Source organism: Myxine glutinosa, chromosome 11 (assembly GCF_964187855.1).
Source record: "Myxine glutinosa chromosome 11, kmMyxGlut1.1, whole genome shotgun sequence".
NCBI lineage: Eukaryota > Metazoa > Chordata > Myxini > Myxiniformes > Myxinidae > Myxine > Myxine glutinosa.
Window position 1 is genome coordinate 113,624,146 of NC_136271.1, and position 22,151 is coordinate 113,646,296.

At 43.8% G+C, this 22,151-nt stretch overlaps 1 protein-coding gene and 1 long non-coding RNA gene across 2 annotated transcripts; one reads left to right on the forward strand and one right to left on the reverse strand.

The window, feature by feature from the left end:
* Positions 1 to 470: 470 nt before the first annotated feature.
* On the reverse strand, positions 471 to 14,415 carry LOC137436976 (uncharacterized). Its single transcript, XR_010986398.2, has 3 exons — positions 14,248 to 14,415; positions 4,388 to 4,465; positions 471 to 1,381 (listed from the first exon to the last, which is right to left on the reverse strand). It is a non-coding gene; the product is annotated as an uncharacterized LOC137436976 (long non-coding RNA).
* Positions 14,416 to 15,552: 1,137 nt separating this feature from the next.
* On the forward strand, positions 15,553 to 20,630 carry LOC144894332 (cilia- and flagella-associated protein 300-like). The gene is made up of 4 exons (XM_078787016.1): positions 15,553 to 16,698; positions 17,252 to 17,424; positions 17,845 to 17,911; positions 20,035 to 20,630. Exons 2-4 carry the CDS (start codon positions 17,252 to 17,254, stop codon positions 20,161 to 20,163), a joined length of 369 nt encoding a protein of 122 aa, XP_078643142.1. The 5' UTR covers positions 15,553 to 16,698; the 3' UTR covers positions 20,164 to 20,630.
* The last annotated feature ends 1,521 nt before the right edge of the window (positions 20,631 to 22,151 follow it).

Here is a 22,151-nt window from a genome sequence, read left to right on the forward strand (position 1 = left end):
CCTCAACACACAGACACACACACACAGACAGAGACACACACACACACACACACACACACACACACACACACACACACACACACATACACACACACCTATTCCCATCCCTTTGGAAACACGTGAGCAGGTGTACAACGCAAACAGGTGAACGCAGTCACCATTGTGCAGCCAATGAAGCAGTTCCTCATTCCCCTTGGTAACCGTTCAAACTGCAAACTTCCTTCAGGGTCAAGTCTGAAAGATGAAAATCTCCAACAGCAAAAATCTTGCAATTTAAGAGCACAAACAAAAAATGAAACTGCCTTTTTTTTTCTTCCCCGCCCCCCACCCGCCCCCCTTTTTATCAACACATCAAAGGTGAAACAACTTGTACGAGGATTTGTTTACACGATCAAATGCTAGCAGGTCACCACAAATGATACTCAAAATAGATGAATACGTTTAAACGTCCCAATGAACAGCAAGACAGGTAACTGGACACAATCTTGTTTATTGGGTCTCTCTGCCTTGCGTGCCCGCGTAATGCAGGGCAGCCAGGCAGGCAATACGCTCAGAGGGAGAAACAAAGAATAAGGGAAATTGCGGGAAAGGGGGGGCGGGGGTGGTGTGAGCAATACGGTGAGCAGAAGGGGTCGTTCCCATCTGCCAACATCATAGGTATCCTGCTCCGTTTGCACCCTGGGCAACCTACAATAAACACTCGACTCGCTCTTTCCTTCCTGGATGCAGAACAACAAGCCTTGGCTCCGAATCTCGGGGAGAGGGACACAGTCTTTACAATGAACCCAGCCAAAGGTACGGCAAAGTGACTTGTACTGCCACAAGTTTTGTACAAATGTTTTACATAATGCTATAAAAAAGCAAGACCCATAAGAAATGAAAAATCCCAAACCTTCATACTGTAAACAGCAGCTGAGGAGGGTGGGGAAGGGGAGGGATATATCCTAAATTGAGGACTTGTGGGCTGGGACAGGAAGGTCACCATGTCAGAGAAATGGAGCTCAGGGCCGTTAGGCTGGGAAAAGCAATGCCTGGCTCGGGAAGGTCCATTTAGACAAAGGCAAAGTCGAGGTCGAAATGCTTGTACTGGGACAGACGGGGGGAGGTAAAAGTGTGCCTGGGATGGGAACACCACACTTGGCCATGTTTGTCATCGAACGCCAAGCTTGGGGAAGAGAAGGGACGGCTCGTCCAGGCCAGACCCCGTTGCCCAGTGCATGGGAGAGTGTGAGGCCAGCCAAGCATGCCTACCCCGGGGAGGAGAACCGTTTTTCTCAGGGCTGGGAGCCGGCAGCAGCTGCCACGGGGGCAGCTACAGGTGTCCCGGGTGGTGGGAGCATGGGCTGAGATGATGTCAGACTGCCACGTGGCGAGTTCATCCCTGCCACAACGGTAAAAAGAAAGCAATTAGATTGCAGACCTTCACCAGGACTTGTTTTTATGGGGTGTTTGTATGGTATATATTGTGTTGGTGCAGTGTGCAGACGATGCATTTAGATGGTTGTTTATGTTGGTGTGACGGACAGACCGTTTCGGTTTTTTTGTATACATTCACTTTCCCAAAGTATGTATTTTATAGACGTATAAAATAGACTTGTATTTTATAGATACACGTATTTTATTGATGTAGGACGTATTGCTGTAGTACGTGCTTTATAAACGTGATCGGTTGAAAAAAAGATTACGTGCAATACTGGCTGAGCCACCACCAGGTGGAGCTTGTGGCCGACTTTAGCACATTATGTGTCGACAAGGCAAACCCAAATACAAATACAATACTTCCCCCTCCTCTGGTGAGGGTAAATATGTTCTCCATTTGCTCCATTTGCCAATTTGTGATACAAGTAATACTACAACCCTCCCACACCCTTCTCATTAAAGAATCAGCAATAATTGGTGGGCGTTTTTAAAGGTCGTCGATGGAGGCCATCTCTAAAATTTGGCTTCAATCGAGTAAATTTATCCCCAAAAAAAAAAAAAAAAAAAAAAAAAAACCCTCGATTTAAAATTTTTTTCAATCAACCCCGACAACATTGTATGCACATCGTTGACCAAAATGTATTAAATTGTCCTTTGATGGCAAAGTCAAATTTTAGGCTCAGTACGCACGACAATATAGCAAAGTCTCCGTAATCTCCCAAAATACGGGCAAAGATGGAAGATGATCAAGAGCAACAGAATGTAGGTTATATAGAGGGGTGTGCTTTACATTAAAGGAAATACAATCACAGAAATGCATTATGGAAACGACATAGTATTCATAGAATACTTACCCCACGCAGTCAACTTGGTGTGAGCCAACTCTGGTTTTTTTAAAGGGTTTTTTCATTTGAACCAATATGGCTGTCAGACCACGAGACCAATGACATCATAAATTCACATTCTCTAATATAATTGTTGTATAGCTAACGCTCAATCAATTTCAAACTGATCAGATAAAGTGTTGTACTTGTCGAATTATGATGTCATATAAGGCACCAATGACGTCATCATTACCAACACTTATTCCCCATGCAGAGTTCTTTACAATGAGTCACGTTTAAATTTTTCCCATGGAGCAGTTTCGGAGACAGAGGTGCAACGGTTTTTTGTTTTTTCAAAGATGGTGCCTGTACCACATGACCTATGACATCATAATCATTAAACAATTCTAAAGGAAGAGGCACTCGCTCCTATGGTGAAAATTTCGACCAAGCAACAGTTGTAGAGAATTTTTTTTCATACTGATCGGATCAAGCGTTGTACTTGTCAAATTACGATATCATAAAGAAGGCACTGATGCCATAATCATCAACACTTATTCTCCATGGGGAGTACTTGACAATGCACCAAGCTTAAATTTTTTCCATGGAGCGGGTTCGGAGATAGAGGTGCAACGTTTTTCCAAGATGGCCATGTCCATACCACATGACCTATGACATCATAATTACGACAAATTGTACAGGCGGACGCCCTCCGATGGTGAAATTTTTGTGTCAATCGGACCAACGGTGCCCGAGAATATGCATCTATCTATAATTCCAGCAATCTCTGTGTGTATGTTTGTATGTTTGTATGTTTGTATGTTTGTATGTTTGTATGTATGTTTGTCTGTGACCGCTGTTTCTCGACAACTACCGGTCCGATATATTTGAAACTTGCCAGGTATATTGCTGGGGACCCGAGGATGTGCCTTTTCAAGGTTTGAAATTAATCGGACAAGCAGTTACCGAGCTATGTCCAAAAAACGATTCAACCAATCAGAGAGCAGCGAGCTATCACGTGTGCCGAACGTGGCGAACAGACTCTGCCTCGGACGGCACATTTGAGAGCGTATTTATTTATTTCACGTTTGCAAACTATGTTGGCGCTATGTTGGCGTTAAACTATGTTTTAAAACTAATAAAAACTAATTTGCGATTCATCGTAACTGCGATATACGACCTTCCGGAGCTCCCGTGAGAGCGTGCGCCATTACGGATAGTAATTCAATTAAAAACATAAAAACATTGTCCCAATTCAGTCAGAGCGAAGGGCGTTGTTTTAAGCGAAGAGCGTTTTATTTTTCCCCTTAAATTCAGTCGCCGGACGGTGAAAGCTTTTTTTGGGGGCAGCTACGTACGGCCAATCACAGGACACGTTGTTGTGTCGACGTGCCGTGTTGTTTTCCCTCGCGGTTTGGAATGTTTTTCCTTTTCATTTCTTTTCTCTTCCTTACGGAAGTACGGGCATTTCCTTAAATTTGCGATTCTTTCGCTTTCCTGCGCGTTTGGGCACGCTATGGCGATTTCTTTACCAAACTCCGAAGCCGTTCGCTTTGGACCAAACCATTTCATGTAAATAGAGGGGGGGGGGGGATATAATTTTAGATATAGATATAGTACGGGCATGCCCTAGTTTTTAAAATGCAGACATGCACATACGACATGCGTAGGGACACACCCAATCGCTGAACCCCGCTTTTCGCTTCGCAAGCGCAGGGTAATAAAGTACGGCATTTCAGATCATGAGTTTTTGGCCCTACGCGATTGGGTCATTAATGAGGTTCAGGATAAGCAGAAAAAAGAGGGACCAAAAAATAGTTATAAGTTACGTACACAATGTCAGACGTCACAACACACAAACACAACACACAAAGACCCTCCCATGCCGAAAAACCAAGACGCATATTAATCACTTTTTCCATCTGTAATCGGCACTCAAATGATGAATCATGAATCACTCAATTTTGAAAAATATATTGCACGAGAAACAGCCATCGTGACAAAATGGACAAATTGGCGCCACAGCACGACTTTGATCATGTGGGTCAGGTGTGCTTCAATCGGTGATATTATGGAATCCATCTTTAGATATCATGTATACCAATTGATCAATGTTGAGTCACATGGTTGGTGTTGGTAGTAACCTGGGACTGTGCTGGGAGATGAATTGGAGAAAAGACTGCTCATGGAACCTTTCCTGCCATGCTCCTTCACCACAGGATCTGAGGTAGACGGCCATAATCAGCAACCATCACAGTGTGTGCACACTATTCAAGCTCAACCACCATAAACCTGTACTCGGAGAGAAAACTGCAAGCAAAATACACTAACAGGGCAAAAGTTATGGAACAGTATTTTATAGACAATGCAAAACAAGCCTTGGTGTGCGGCCATTTAATGTCTTGTAGGACCTCGTCATGCCCCAATCACAACTTAAACATCTATTTGCTACCAGTGTTTGTAACACTTAAGAGTGCCGGTCACGAGGAGGGATACCTGACAGCATGCTCTGTCCAAACAATAGCACACTATACATTATTCCATTAATCCAAAATGTAACTTGTGTGATGTGCATGAGTAATGCGGACTGGAACACCGACCACTCCCTTTGACGTTTCATTGCCTCTTGGACAATCCAAGCATCAAATTGATCAAAACAATACTCTACCTTCACTTTGATGTACAGAAATTTTTTTTAAATTAAGAATGTTCTAATAATTTCTGTCTAAAAACTTAACTCTGATCAATTATCAGTGAATCAACATTTCAAACAATACTGACATTTCATCATCAAACTGGGACATTTTGAAAAACGTGGTTCTGGTTGCTGCAAAATCGTGTTGGTGTGAATAAATGGCGAAATCATGACCGGTTTGATGAAAAAGATTCGGAAATTCAAAACTTGTTAGAAAAACGCCTTTGTAAAAAAAAAAAAAAAAACTTGTTTTGAACAAAACACGGTGCATCAAATAACTTACGCGTGCAACAAGAACAGCAACACATAATTTGCGTGTGGCACCAAAAAAAACAAAATCTTCGGCACGACACTCATTGTGCAAAAACAATCTGTGGCAGCAAAACAAAGCAATATTGAAATCCAACAACTAGCTGATTCTGGCAATTGCCACAAATTTGTCTGAGCAATAAAAAATATTGTTGGTCCAATTTTAAAAAAATCAAGCTCTTCTCGCCTCGCTCAAAATAATGACGTTTTAACAGACGAGTCTCAAATGTTTTATCACTGGCATGAGCATTTCTCCAATCTTATCAAAGCTAATGATAATTTCTCAATTAGCGTTTTGGATTCAATCTCTCAACGTCCTGTTCGAGAAAGTCTCGACACTGCCCCATTAATCTCTGAAATTAATGGTGCAATCAAGCAAATGAAAAACAAGAGCTATGGCCCCGATTCTATCCCAATGGGATGTTGGAAAATTGCCCACTTCCACACCTTTCTGTTTCATCATTTCTCTGCTTTTTGGGTTCATGAGTTTTTAACCAAGGGATTTCAAGAATGCAAATGTTATAAGGATTTTTAAAAAGGTGACCAGTCAAATCCATGCAACTACTGTATTGTGGAATTCATCTTCTATCGGCCACTGCAAAAAAGATTTTGCCAAAATTATGCAAAGTAGTCTTGTTTCTTTCAGGGAAAGAATTTTAAGGGAGTCGCAGTATGATTTTTGCAAGAATCGTTCGACTATTGACGCGATTTTCTCTCAATGTCAAATTCAGGAAATATATTGAGAGCAAAATCTTCCTCTCTTTGCTGCTTTTATTCATTTTACCAAGGCTTTTGATAGTCTATATCAATGTTTATGGTGGGAAATTTTGGGTCGACTTGGTTGTCCAGGCAATCTAATTTCGCCGATTCGTAGTCTGCATGATGATATGAATAGTCACATCAAAATGAGCAATAAGCTGTCAGCCCCATTCGCGATTGAGATGAGTGTGAGGCGGGGCTTGTTCACATCGCTCGCAGCGCCAACATTGTTCACATTTCTCCTTGTGGCTTTTTTGAACACTTCCTTGGGAAGGATGTTCCGAGTGGAATTGCATTCATGTGCGAATTGATGGTGGTATTTACCTCCACCACCGAGAGTGGATGGAGGTTATTTTTACGTATTACCTCCCCAAACCCTGGTTACGGTGCACCTCAGAGTCTCGAGAAGGAACGCGGCAGAAATATTTGTTATTTTTAGTGTTCTAATAAACCATGGTAAAACCACACCAATACAATTGTAGAACAAACAGGTAATTGTATTAAGAACCCTCACATACACAATACACAACAACATGCATTTTAAAGGCCATTTTCCCTGCTAGAGCGGGGGTTAGCCTTGCGGTCCCCATGACAATCTTCTCCATTTTGCCCTATTTTCTGCATCTCTCCTTGTTAACCACCTTGCCCGCATTTCTTCTTCCACCATCTTTAGCCAAGTCTTTCTCGGTCTTCCCCATCTTCTACTTCCTTCTACATTCATTTCCATCACTCTTCTCAACCAGTCACTTTCATCCTTCCTCAACACATGACCAAACCATCTCAACCTGTTCCTCTTCACAGCATCAATCACAGGCTCTATTCCCATCATCTTTCGCAATTCATCATTTGTCTTCCTCTCTCTCAACGATACTCCGCACATCCGTCGAACCATTCACATTTCCACCCTTTCCAACCTTCGTTGGTTGGTTCCAACCAACCTAACCCTAACCCTAATGCACTAAGTGGCTCTACGTTCATTACCCATGTCTCGCTTCCATAAATCATAACACTTCTCACACATGCAGCATACACCTTTCCCTTCAGCTTCAACTTATGTCCTCACATACACAATAATAACATTATTAAAGAAAGTACAATGAAAATGTCACTTGCATCAAGTGAACAACACATATGATGGTACCATCATTCCCCAATGCTCTCAAAGCAATAAACTCACGACACGCCAAACGTGAGTGGAATGTAACATTCCCCAAAGTCCGTGCACAGATCCCCACGCTGGTTGAAGCCGTGCAGAACAACGAGAACGAGGAGTTACGAGGTGAGAGGTCAATATGGGAATTGAGCCGATGGGTAAACAAATGGCAATCAACACGATGAGGTTGATATGGAAATCCCAACGACAAAACAAGATGCACTAAGTGGACAGTCTCTTCGAGGACAAAATGGCGCATCAGCCTGTAATGGAGGCGCTCGGTTTTTCTCCAACAATAACTCACGCTTGGTAATTAAACTGGAGACGCAGATTTAATTGCAATCGCAATATAGGACGATGTCGTGGGCAATCCCTTTCATGGGAAGCCTCAACTCATTCGCGACTATCGCAGCCTCGAAAAAGTCAGCTCGCAGCCTCGATGCGATTCACGGCTGCATCTCTCTCATGGCCGTCTCTTCCTCCTCCCTTCTCTTCCGCTTTGTTTTCCGTGCCTTCCTTTTTCCTTCACAAACACTTCTTTTCACGTTTTACTAAAGTCGTCTCCATTTCACACAACAATCTTAACAACAATATTACCTGAAACTAAAAATCCTTCAAGTATATAAGAGCAACAAAGGTGGAAGTGACGGATCCGTAACAGTTGTGCTTTCACTCGTCTGTCTTTGAACTGGGATATCTCAAAGTTGTGTATTGATTCGGCTGAAATTTGGTGGAGAAGTTAGGTATGTGACAAGGAAGAATTTATTAAATTTTGGTGAAGATTCAAATCCTGTTCCTATAATTTTTAAGTGATTCTTCACCATTGAGTGATCTTGCTAAAATCGATATATAGCACGATATCTCAAAAAGCTATGGGTGGATTCAGACCAAACTTTGGCTAAGCAATCAATCCATCGAAAACAAATTTTACATCAACCAATAGTTCCTTAAAAATTTCAAAATTCCCACTCCTTTGCCATTGATGGCGCTGCGTTGAATTTGGTGAACAACCTTGTCTATCTTGGTAGCAATATTTAAAATACCCTCAGCAATGATCGTGAAATTAGTTATCGCATCTCGGCCGCAAGCTTCAGCAAACTGCGGAATCATGTGTGGCACTCCGCTGGCATTAATTTGCATACAAACTTAGCTGTGTATTGTGCCATAGGTTTATCTACTCTTATCTAAAGACGTGAAACTTTCCCCCTGTATGCCAACCACATTAAATGGATCAATGCAGCAACATCACTTGCGTTAAAATTCTTAAAATAAATTGGTCTGACTTTGTATCTTAGAGATGTTGGGTGCATTTCGAACTTCAAACCCATGTTCGTGCATCTGGCCTTAGCAAAGCTGCGTTACGACAACCGACTGCCAAAAATCAATTTTCTATTCTGAAATTGCTGCTGGCCATCGTAATAGTGGTGATGAATATCTACGCTACAAAGACCATCTCAAATGACTTTGAAAAAGATGTGAAGTTAGCATTTCCACATGGGAGCAATCCTGTCGCTGCGGTAACAATTGGAAAGAGTTGTGTGAAAATGGCATTGCGAAAATGATCGACAAGCAAAATTATATTCACGATTAACAGTCTTAATATTGTCATGTCCATGGCCAATGAACACCGGCCTCAGACGGATAGCCGATCGGTTAACTCCAAGGCAGCAGTTCAACACTTGGCGGAATCTTTTTTGGCACACACTGGACAGGAAGGAACTGAGGTCTCGCCTGTACGAGCACACAGGGTCTAATCTGAAACCGACAGAACAAAGAAACGCGACACAAGAATAAAATGCACAATAAATGAATTTAATGAAAATAAATGCGGTACGATAAAAATGAAATGCGAGGTAAAAACTATAACTCCTACGGTGAGGATCCTCCATCAGACACATTTACACAAAAATGGAATGATAAAAGAAAACAACTGCCCGTCCATGGTACACTGAATCTTGTGGTGAGGCAGTTGCCCTGAAACAACTTGCCTTTGCCTCTTGGAAGGCTAATCCAACTGAAGGCAATCTCAGTTCCTTCCACCAAGCTCGGAACAAGTGTGTGTCTACCCTAAGGAGTGACAGGAAGCACTATCTCTCCTCACTCAAGAATGAACTCTCAAACCTGTCTCCTTCCTCCAAATCCTGGTGGCGTCTGGTCAAATCCGTTTCTGGTGTTTGTTCCCCCTCCATCCCCTCCCTTACCTCAAATGACCACACAGTTGACATCGCACGTGACAAAGCCGAATGCCTCAACTCTGTGTTTGCCTCAAAATCCTTAGTCCCAAACCCTTCTCTCTCTGTTCCCACCTTTCCCAGTCGAACCCAACTGCTCCTGAACACTGTGTCCTTCTCTCCTGACAAGGTGGAGGAGTTTTTGTCAAACCTCGACTCTGATTCTGCAACTGGACCAGACGGCATCAGCCCACGGGTCCTAAAATCCTGCTCTGCCGCTCTATCTCACCCTCTCTCTGTTCTTTTCACCCTATCTTTTGCTCAAGGTCATCTGCCAGCATCCTGGAAATCAGCTAACATTACCGCTTTACACAAAAAAGGTGCAAAAACAGATCCTTGCAACTACAGACCAATCAGCCTGCTCCCAATTATCAGCAAAGTCATGGAATCCATCATTGCTTCGGATATGAAATCTTTCCTCTTCTCCAATGGCTTGATCTCTGATCATCAATTTGGTTTCAGACCAGGTCACTCTACTCTGGACATGCTGCTTCTGCTGTCTCAACAATGGATGGAGGTCCTCAATGCCAAACAGGAAATCAGAGCCGTCTCCCTTGACATATCACGTGCCTTCGATACGGTCTGGCACCCAGCTCTGCTCACCAAACTCTCCTCCTATGGTATCCATGGAAATCTCCATGCATGGCTTGCGGACTTCCTCTCTGGTCATAGTCAACGTGTGGCCCTGAATGGATTTCTCTCATCTCCCCTTCCTGTTCAGGCTGGAGTTCCCCAAGGCAGTGTGCTGGGCCCTGTGCTTTTTCTGGTCTTTATCAATGATCTCTCCGACTCTCTGGAAAATCCTCTCTATCTCTTTGCTGATGACTCCATTCTCTGCCGCTCCATTCCTCTTCCCTCAGATCGGCAGTCTGCAGCCTCCTCACTCTCTGAAGACCTGGACAAAATCACAGACTGGTCAAACAAGTGGAACATCTATCTATAATTCCAGCAATCTCTGTGTGTATGTTTGTATGTTTGTATGTTTGTATGTTTGTATGTTTGTATGTATGTTTGTCTGTGACCGCTGTTTCTCGACAACTACCGGTCCGATATACTTGAAACTTGCCAGGTATATTGCTGGGGACCCGAGGATGTGCCTTTTCAAGGTTTGAAATTAATCGGACAAGCAGTTACCGAGCTATGTCCAAAAAACGATTCAACCAATCAGAGAGCAGCGAGCTATCACGTGTGCCGAACGTGGCGAACAGACTCTGCCTCGGACGGCACATTTGAGAGCGTATTCATTTATTTCACGTTTGCAAACTATGTTGGCGCTATGTTGGCGTTAAACTATGTTTTAAAACTAATAAAAACTAATTTGCGATTCATCGTAACTGCGATATACGACCTTCCGGAGCTCCCGTGAGAGCGTGCGCCATTACGGATAGTAATTCAATTAAAAACATAAAAACATTGTCCCAATTCAGTCAGAGCGAAGGGCGTTGTTTTAAGCGAAGAGCATTTTATTTTTCCCCTTAAATTCAGTCGCCGGACGGTGAAAGCTTTTTTTTGGGGGCAGCTACGTACGGCCAATCACAGGACACGTTGTTGTGTCGACGTGCCGTGTTGTTTTCCCTCGCGGTTTGGAATGTTTTTCCTTTTCATTTCTTTTCTCTTCCTTACGGAAGTACGGGCATTTCCTTAAATTTGCGATTCTTTCGCTTTCCTGCGCGTTTGGGCACGCTATGGCGATTTCTTTACCAAACTCCGAAGCCGTTCGCTTTGGACCAAACCATTTCATGTAAATAGAGGGGGGGGGGGGATTGTCACCGTACTCGCAAGCCGTTCGCTTTGGACCAAACCATTTCATGTAAATAGAGGGGGGGGATATAATTTTAGATATAGATATCGTACGGGCATGCCCTAGTGTCTTTCAATCCTGACAAATCTCACTCTCTTACTATGTCTCTCCGAAAAGATCGACTGGACAACCCTCCCATCTACTTTCTCAACAATCCTCTCCAAGAAGTTCTATCGCTCAAGCTTTTGGGTCTCACTATCTGCCATGATCTTTCTTGGGAAAACCACATTTCCAAGCTGGCCTCCAAAGCCAGTCGCCGACTGGGCATCCTCCGTCGTGCGAAGTCCTTCCTCGGCACACCTGAGCTCCTCACCACATACAAGGCTTTCATCCGCAGCTCAATGGAATACTGTTCTCCCCTAAGGGCTGGTGCTCCTGCCTCACACCTGGCTCGGCTTCACGCTGTTGAATCCAAAGCTTTCAAAATCCTTGGAATCTCCCGCGATGAAGCTATCTCTGAGGGCCTTTCACTCGCTCACCGCAGGCAGGTAGGTGGTCTTTCTGTCTTCTACCGACTCCTCTCCGGCCTTGCTCCCCCAGCTCTCTCTGTGCTCTGTCCCCCAAATATTCCTACAGGTCGCACAAGATCTGCCAGCAACCCTCTGATGGTTAAACTGCCGAAATCTCGGCTCTCTGCTCACCTTCACTCTTTCATTCCTCTTTTCTCCCGCCTCTGGAACAAACTCCCACACTCCCTTCAATACCACTCCTCCCTCCAGGTCTTTAAAACAGCTGTTCACCACCATCTCTTATCTTCCCCCATCCAAAACCTTGATCTTTTCTACCCCCACTAATTCACCCCAGATCCACCTTGTTTGAAATTCCAACTTCTTTCCTGGAAGTCCTGGCAGTGTCCATATGTTTATACCTCTCCCACCCCCCCCCCCCCCTTCACATGCCTCCCCCCAAAGCACTCTCCCTCCCACAGATCTCTCGATGTCTCCATGTCTCTCGGTCCCTGCTCTCAAATGTTGTGTTTGTGTCCTTCCCCCTCTCTCCCCATCTTGTCTACCACTCCCGATGTTATTTGTTTTATGTGTCTGTTTGTCTTTCTGTGTGATTAATGTTCGCTCTTTCACGAGCCTCGATCTTGTATACAAAAAAAAACAAAAAAAAAACTTCGTTCGTCGGCCGGTACTCAGCTCCGGCCTCAAAAAGGGCTGTGGGATGCCTGGTGGCCGTGGAACGGGTCCCACAGTTCGGCCAATGGCCCGATCGTCGGCGGGAGTAAGATGGCGCCGAATCGCTCTTCCGTCAAGTCCCACTCCGTTTGAACCGCCACAAGCCCCACGAAGCGTCGCTTTCTGGCTCCTCTTCGACGGCTGCGACAATCTCTTCCTTGATAGTGCCAACAGTTCACAAAGGCTCCAAAATCACTCCACAGCGTGCCCGGGCACGAAAACGCAGCCGTTCCCTCACGCGACGAATAACTAAGAGAGCGAGCAAGGGGAGATGTCGTCTTCTTCTCTCTCAAACATTCGACCTCTGAAATCACCCCTGACCAATCGCCGAGCTTCGTCAACACCACTCCATGTCCCCTGGACCAATCTCGACTCTCGGGGTGTGGTCTCTCGTTACGAGTTGTCGGGGCAGAGTGTAGTCTCTATTGGCAATGTCGGTTGTTGTGGTTTAAGGGACCAAGTGAATGTAAAACCGGAAGGGAAAATCACAGGAAGCAATTACACACGGGAATTAATCTTAAGCCCTGTCTTGTTAACACAAACACCACGCCCCTTATGGCGACATGCAAACACTTAACCTGACAGGTTCCCTACTTATTACATCTGGGTTCTTCTTCACGTCCAAGGTCCAAGCTAAAACCTATACATTCCTATCTCCATTATGGTATTTCTTCCCTACCCCCACAAATGTAACAATATGAATCGCCCTTTTAACCCAAATCAATGATCGGTGACTTATTCTGTTTAACCCCTTCTACTATTTGGAATTATTTTTTGTAACTCAATGATTTCACGAATTGGCCTTATCCTGTCATAGGACAGCTAATGATGATAATCTTTGCGCCATGAGAGCTACTCAATCGTGATTTGGTTCACTTTTTTGCAATCCTGCAGGGGCACAATGCATGTCTCGATTGAGCTACCTGCAAAATAATAAATGAAATGGAAAAATTGTTTTTACAAGTTTGAGGTGGGATTGACGATATTATTTTATTTTATTCAGTCTATCATTCAGTTTTATCAAGCCTGTAACTGGCATCCCAGAATCCCGCAGATCCTCCATCACACTTCAACAATGTGCTCCAAGGCGTGGCATTCCACCAATCCCATTTCAACATTTTTAGGCCCAGAATACACCCTATTTTTGCACCGTGTCTGTGTCCTTTTCTCTTGCGTGGTATTCCAAATCGCACTGATGCTTGCCTTGCACCCCGATATCTCATTATTAAAGGTTTTATGTCATGACAGAGTTTAGTATCTTGCCCAAAAATGTCGGCATTCTCTTCCCTGAAGGGAATTCTCAATGGTTTGTTAAGTTAGTTTGGCCTGTAGTCTTCACTTCATAACATTCCCCATGGTGAATTTGAGGATTACACGGGTCTTCATTACCATGATGGGGGTTCTACTCTAACAGCAAATAAACATTCCTCACTGAACTCCATACATTTTATTCGTCTTGGACATGGCGTGATGAAAGAAAGCAACAAAATCCATTCCAAGGCCATGTACAGAAGGTATCTGTTCAAATCAGACCAAACATCTGGGCAATTCTCAGCTGGAAAGCAGCGACTTGTCATTTCACCATTGGTAGTATAGTGCGGTAGAAGATACTATAGAAAAAGAGGGTTTTTTAATTGAGTTTCATATTCATTCATTTGAAGCGCATTGCATTTTACCTTTGCAAACTCGCACAAAACCTCAAATATATTTTATAAACATACGGGTTTGCCTTTTTGAAAAGATCAGGAGCTTATTGCTGTGTAACCACCTTTAGTGGTATTTAAGAGGAGGCTGTGTGGACGTCGTATTTAAGAAAAAGTGATTTGTACATTGCTGCATCTACAGACAATGGATGTTTGAGCTGTGTTGTCTTACAGAAGTATGCATGTTCCATGGCCTCACGGGGAGGGAGTCTGGTCTGGTGATCATAACGCAACAGCTTGTCCAGAAAGTCCAATGCCTCCGGGCTCACCAAATGTTGATTCTCACTGTGTACAAAGCGCTCCCAGCGCTTCCGTGAATGCCTGCGATGAAACACATGTACCTTATCACCACATAATAAACAAAATCACAACTTTGGACTCTCCCAGATTCCAGAAAAAAGGGGAAAAAAACACGAGTCAAAAAATAAATAAATAAATAAACGTTCATCTGATATGCAAGTCAACTGAAGTATCAACAGCAACAACAAACCAATGACAAATGCAGCAAATTTGCGCAATAATATGAAAAGCATTTCTAGCTGAACCAAGTGAGGATACAGAAACATTATTGCACGAGGACAAGCAAAACAAATTCAAGCCAAAGAGAAACGCTTCCTGAAAAAAAAAAGATAATAGATAAAAAGGCATGAACCACCTTTAGAGGCCATTTTTCCCCGCAGAGCAGGGTTTGGCCTTTTTGGGGCACCCTGGTCCCCTTTTTGAAGCAATGTTTTATGGCCGGATGCCCTTCCTGCCGCCAACCCTGTTAGTCCCCTCTTGCGACACACAGGGAATTACCAGTGACCTGGTACTCAATTTGCCGACCTCGGAAGGATGACAGGCTGAGTCAACCCCCCTGGTGTTAATTCAGCGATAAACCGGGATTCAAACCCAGGATCCTAGGATCCCAAGCCAGCACCCTAACCGCTAAGCTAACACCAGGCTAAGCCAATAGATAAAAAGGCATGACACCTTGAAAAAGCATTTAAATATTTTTCGGTTGTTTCACTAGTGGTTTCACTAGTAGATGTCCACTAGTAGATGGGAGGGTTGTCCAGTCGGTCTTTTCAGAGAGACGTCGTAAGAGTGTGAGATTTGTCAGGATTGAAAGACATGTTCCACTTGTTTGCCCAGTCTGTGATTTTGTCCAGGTCTGCAGAGAGTGAGGAGGCTGCAGACTGCCGATCTGAGGGATGAGGAATGGAGTGGCAGAGAGTGGAGCCATCAGCAAAGAGATAGAGAGAATTTTCAAGAGAGGCAGAGAGATCATTGATGAAGACCAGAAAAAGCACAGGGCCCAGAACACTGCCTTGGGGAACTCCAGCCTGAACAGGAAGAGGAGATGAGAGAAACCCATTCAGGGCCACACGTTGACTACGACTAGAGAGGACGTCCGCCAGCCATGCGTGGAGATTTCCATGGATACCAAAGGAGGAGAGTTTGGTGAGCAGAGCGGGGTGCCAGACCGTATCGAAGGCACGTGATATGTCGAGGGAGACAGCTCTAATTTCCTGTTTGGCATTGAGGACCTCCATCCATTGTTGAGACAGCAGAAGCAGCATGTCCAGAGTAGAGTGACCTGGTCTGAAACCAAATTGATGATCAGAGATCAAGCTAATGGAGAAGAGGAAAGATTTCATATCCGAAGCAATGATGGATTCCTTGACTTTGCTGATAATTGGGAGAAGGCTGATTGGTCTGTAGTTGCTAGGATCTGTTTTTGCACCTTTTTGTGTGAAGCGGTGATGTTGGTTGATTTCCAAGCAGATGACAGTTGACCTCCTTGATGCAATTAGATGAGAAAGTAAGCAAAAATGGAAAATTCAAGATGGCCGCCATAGCTCAAAATTGCTACTAACAGGGGTCGCACTTAACTTAATTTTGTAGACTTAGAAGATGCAGTAGTTTTAGATGCTGCTTAATTTGTATTACTCAAATGAAGTTGAGTTCAGATTCCCATGTCCCACAGCAGGTAGGCTCATGAATGATTTGGCTGTCTTGACTGAGGGTCTTGGTGCTACATGGGCACAGTAGTGTTGATTTGGATCTGGTCGTGATTGAGTACCTTGGTTAGGTAGGATGAGTAAGAGTTTATGAAGGTACAATTGGAGTACTTGAGCTTTTTTTTCAAATTGGACTTTTGATTTTGGTAATGGTACCAAAACAAAATGGCTGACTCCTTTCAAAAGGTACCACTTGATACTTAACATTCACAAGCAAGCGCTAGTAGACAAGGCAACTGCCTTAATGTCCATCTGAAGGACGCCGGCCGTACTCACTGTTGCAGCACCAGGGAGACGCTTTATCGTGATGCTGGGAAACGAACCCAGATGACAGCTCAAAGCCACGTGCCCGAACTGAGCTATCCTGGTTAAATGAATGCTTGCTCCCTGAAGTAAAGAGACTAAAGTAGAAAAATGTACAGCAGATGTGAGAGAAATTTTTGTTTTTGTTAGGGTGTAAAGTGCAGCAGGCCATTGCTGAAGAGCTGTACTGCACCCAGGTGACCCTCAATTTCTTTGACCGCCTGGCTGCTGTTGGTGTCACCCGTGACAATGGCCGACTGGTCAAACGGCTTGATGAACCTTGTGGGGATTTTCTGATTTCAGACAGACTACGAGAGGTGATGCAACATGAGCGGCCATCGATTTATATATTATATATATATATATATATATATATACATATACAAAAATTGCATATATTAAAATATTATATCTTCTCCCCCCCCACCCCCCCTTCCCTCCTTTCATTTCCTCTCCCATATATAATCCTTCCCTTCCTTATCCTTGCTTCCATCTTTTTCAAAATACCTTTCATTTTCACCCCACTTCTCCCACATTACTGTCCCGACCCTTCACTTATTTTAACTTCAAAAAAGAAAATTCAAAAATGGTTCACTCGCCTTGTTAGATTTGTCCTTTTTGTCCAACTTTTCCCAATGAGGAACCTCTTCAAAGTCTTAACCATTTTTATTCTCCTTCCCTGTCTCAAGACTCCACACTATCCACAAAATCACAACTCAGTCATTTCAGTCCTTCACTTATCCATGAGCATCAAACAATGCATGAAAATCTTTCAAAAGATGAAGATAAAATTAGGATCTGCAATTGTGTGTTGGTGATGCTGAATATTATTACGATGACGCTGACGATTATGACGTTTTCTTCCTGCAGATGCTTTTGATGCCCGATTCTGAGCTCGCGGAAACCTACAGTGAAAGGGAGAAGAAAGAGTTCCTCTACGTGCTTTTCCGCCACCTGTGCCTTGGTGGTGTTGTGTGTCAATTTGAAGATGTCATTGATCCTTACTTTGATATTACCAAGGATATTTACAAAGAACTCATTGGGTCAGCACTTTCAAATATTATATATAAGCTCCCATACAGAACTCATGCTTACGTCTTTTCCCCAGATGTAGTCAAGGTTACAAATGAGAAATTTCAGAAAGCTTATTTTTTACTGATAGTAAAAAGAACATGTGCTGTAATTTGTTTTAATTTGAGAAACAATGATCTTACACGGGCAGCTGAGTATGGAAGTGAAATGAAAATGGACGGTATGGGAGTTCTGGTCATCATTAATCTGGTTTGTCAAAAGTTGCTCTGAGTATCACCGTGGGTGATGTTGTGATGGATCACAATTGTAGTCAGCATGGTGTCGAGGAGGGTGAGGAGGCTTGAAGTGACAAGTTGTCACCTGTATTATTTGGGGATTTTCAGATAATTGCAGAATGGAGAAAATATTTCACTGTATTTTATTCCTTACAGTGTTGTGAAGGATTCAGATACCAAGTCAATACGGATTACATCTGCTGTATATCGAATTACTGCTTACGTAAGTATCGAATGAAAGCAACACATTCTTGATAAGCACTATAATCACGAAAAGGATGTCCTTAGAACTACGGTATACAAAACCTAACAAATCTATAATAATAATAATAAACATACACAACATGACCAAAAGTATGCGGACACCTCTTATAATTAGTGGATTCGGCTGTTTCAGCCACACCTATTCCTGACAGGTATATATGATCAAGCACACAGCCATGCAATCTCCATAGACAAACAATGTCAGTTGAATGGGCCGGACTGACGATCTCAGTGACTTTCAACGTGGCACCGTCATTGGATGCCACCTTTCCAACAAGTCAGTTTGTAAAATTTCTGCCCTGTCAAATGTTAAGTGCTGTTATTGTGAAGTGGAAACGTCTAGGAGCAACAACAGCTCAGCTGCGAAGTGATGGGCCACACAAGATCACAGAAAGGGACCGCCGAGTGCTGAAGCGTGGAGCGCGTTGAAATTGTCTGCCTTCAGTTGCAACACTCACTACCGAGTTCCAAACTGCCTCTGGAAGCACCGCCAGCACAACAACTGTTCGTCGGCAGCTTCATGAAATGGGTTTCCATGGCCGAGCAGCCGCACACAAGCCTAAGATCACCATGGGCAATGCAAGCGTCGGCTGGAGTGGTGTAAAGCTCACTGCCATTGGACTCTGGAGCAGTGGAAACGCGTTCTCTGGAGTGATGAATCACAATTCACCATCTGGCAGTCTAACGGATGAATCTGGGTTTGTCGGATGTCAGGAGAACGCAACTGCCTGAATGCATAGTGCCAACTGTAAAGTTTGTTAGAGGAGGAATAATGGGCTGGGGCTGTTTTTCGTGGTTCCGGCTTGGCCACTTAGTTCCAGTGAAGGGAAATCTTCACGCTGCAGGATACAATGACGTTCTAGACAATTGTGTGCTTCCAACTTTGTGGCAACAGTTTGGGGAAGGCTCTTTCCTGTTTCAGCATGACAATGCCCCCTTGCACAAAGCGAGGTCCATACAGAAATGGTTTGTTGAGATCGGTGTGGAAGAACTTGATTGGCCTGCACAGAGCCCTGACCACAACCCCATCAAACACCTTTGGGATGAATTGGAATGCCGACAGCGAGCCGGGCCTAATCGCCCAACATCAGTGCCCGACCTCACTAATGCTCTTGTGGCAGAATGGAAGCAAATCCCAACAGCAATGTTCCAACAACTAGTGGAAAGCCTTCCCAGAAGAGTGGAGGCTGTTATAGCAGCAAAGAGGGGAGGGCGAGGGGGGTGGGGGGGGACCAACTCCATATTAATGCCCATGATTTTGAAATGAGATGTTCGATGTTCGGGTGTCCACATACTTTTGGTCATGTAGTGTACGTGCAATACCCCTGGGTGCTCAGCTGGTAGAATAAACAGTATACTGCACTGACTAAAGGTATTTTAAATAAATTTCAATGGTTGCTAGAAGGCAGGGCAGCAGGTAGAATCATACTAACATAATCATAAGACTTTAAACAAACAAACAAAAGATACCTATGTTTGTGGGGCAGGTTCACCTGTCCTCCACCTTCCCCCCCTCCCCCATAATCTACCTTAGATCCCGATTTTTAAAAAATTCTTTTAACAAACTTTGGTGCATCATGGGTAATGAAGGTTGTGGTCGAGTTTCATCGAAAAGGAAAGGAAATACCTATTTTGGGGGGGCAACCCCCTCCCCCATACACCCCCAAAGGGGAGGACTTTTCTTTTTAACGTCGTGAGCAAACTTTAGTCAAAACATAATAATTTTATTTGTGCCAAGTTTGGTCACAATCCCATCAGCGGTTTCGGAGAAGATGTTGCAAGTGTTTACGGACTGGACGGACGGACGAGGCGCCATCGCATAAGCTCATCTGAACTTAGTTCCAGGTGAGCTAAAAATTGAGACTCATTGTGGTGCAATTGCTGAAACCTCGTTGCATTTACTATTGCGGGTTCGATTCCCGTAGCTGCTCAGAACCCTGGTCCGCAGAGGAGATGGGCACCACTGGGTCTATTTCCCCTTTCGAAACACCATTATGGATTTCCAACAACTTTTATATGCTTATGACCTCCACTATCTCTAACACCGTTGTAATCATTCCATGTGATGAAATCTTTTTGCAGGACAAACATGGAAGTTGCTATCCATCTCCACGTGAGCATGAACAAAACTTTGCTTACCTCATACTTGATCCAAGCAAACATCAAGCAACTGTACTCTACCATTGTTACGGGACTAAAACCGGTTGGTAATATGTTACCTTGGGTTGGCGGTGAGAATATTTGAGTTAACGCTAACAATATTGTCAACAGATTGAAGTTACCGGGTGTTAAAGCCAAAACAAATGATAGAGTTGAAACTATCTACAAACCCGAGTTCTTCACCCGGTTAAAACCATTGAAGAAGTTCCACAATTGTTACATTTTCCCATTCCGAAGGGACAAAAGAGACTATTATAATTGGTCTGTATGTCAGATCTACTGTGATCTATATGACCTAGGGAGGCTCTGAATTATTAAATCTATAACTCTTCTTCTTTCTTGTTTCACTCCAAACTCGATTAAAATTTGCACTTGCTAAAAAACATTTTCTGCTACTTAATTGTATTTTTGTTTTATGTCAGAAAATATATATTTAATGATGAAATTTGGTTTGTTATACTGCACTTCACTTCTGTATCTTTGCTCGATTCATGTTCATTAAACTGTTTCCACTTCTGGCCATGATTCATATTATTCTCAGAAATGAAAATTTGAATGCTGTCCGAAAGCAGTGAACGTCTTCTGAGAAGATGAAAACACCTATGGTGGTGATATGTGACAAATTGGCAGGGTGTGCTGATCAAGCTTACACACCGTCAATCCGATGTAGGCCGGCGCACGCAATGATGTCTCGCCCTTCATTCAGAGCACCAGGGTGACGGTTTATAGTTGGCTCGAGGTTCAAATCCATGCTGGACATTTGAGACGAGTGTGCATATCTCCAGGCTATGTCGATAGCCCTTGAAACAATTAATTACCTGTGACTTTACTTGTTTAAAACGTCTCAATCATGCTGCTCACACCCTTTGTAAATGGTGCTCACGCAGTTGTACACGACACATATTCTCACGTGGTTGCAACTTCAGTATGTTCATGATGATACTGTTCACCACAGTTTTTTTTTGTTTTTTGTTTTTAATACAAAATCGAGGCTCGTGTAAGAGCTAACATTAATCACCAAAAAAAAAAATAACCGGACATATAAAACATACAATAAAGGGAGCGGGAGACAAGATGGGGAGAGAAAGGGAGGCACACAAGCACAAAAGTAGAGAACAGGGACATCGGGAGATCTGTGGGAGGGAGAGGACTTGGGGGGTGGGAGGCGTGGGAAGGGGGTGGGGAGAGTGGTGGGAGAGGTATAAAACACATGGACACAGCTAGGACTTCCAGGAAAGGAGTCGGAATTTCAGAAAAGTGGATCTGGAGTGAATTAACGGGGGTAGAAAAGATCAAGGTTTTGGATGGGGGAAGATAAGAGATGGTGGTGAACAGCTGTTTTAAAAATCTGGAGGGAGGAGAGGGATTGAAGAGAGTGAGGGAGTTTGTTCCAGAGGTGGGATAAAAGAGGAATGAAAGAGTGAAGGTGAGCAGCGAGCCTAGATTTTGGCAGTTTAACCATAAGACGGTTGCAGGCAGATCTTGTGCGACCTGCAGAAATATTTGGGGGATAGAGCCCTGAGAGAGCTCGGGGAGCAAGGCCGGAGAGGAGTCGGTAGAAGACAGAAAGACCACCAACCTGCCTGCGGTGAGTGAGTGAATGGCCCTCGGAGTTAACTTCATCGCGGGAGATTCCAATGATTCTGAATGCTTTGGTTTCAACAGCGTGAATTCGAGCTAGGTGTGAGGCAGGAGCACCGGCCCAGAGGGGAGAACACTTCCATTGAGCTGCGGATGAAAGCCTTGTATGTGGTGAGGAGCTCAGATGTGCCAAGGAAGGACTTCGCACGACGCATGATGCTCAGTCGGCGACTGGCTTTGGAGGCCAGATTGGAAATGTGGTTTTCCCAGGAAAGATCATGGCAGATAGTGAGACCCAAAAGCTTAAGTGACAGAACCTCTTGGAGTGGGTTGTTGAGAAAGTAGATGGGAGGGTTGTCCAGTCTGTCTTTTCGGCGAGACATAGTAAGAGTGTGAGATTTGTCTGGATTGAAAGACATGTTCCACTTGTTTGACCAGTCTGTGATTTTGTCCAGGTC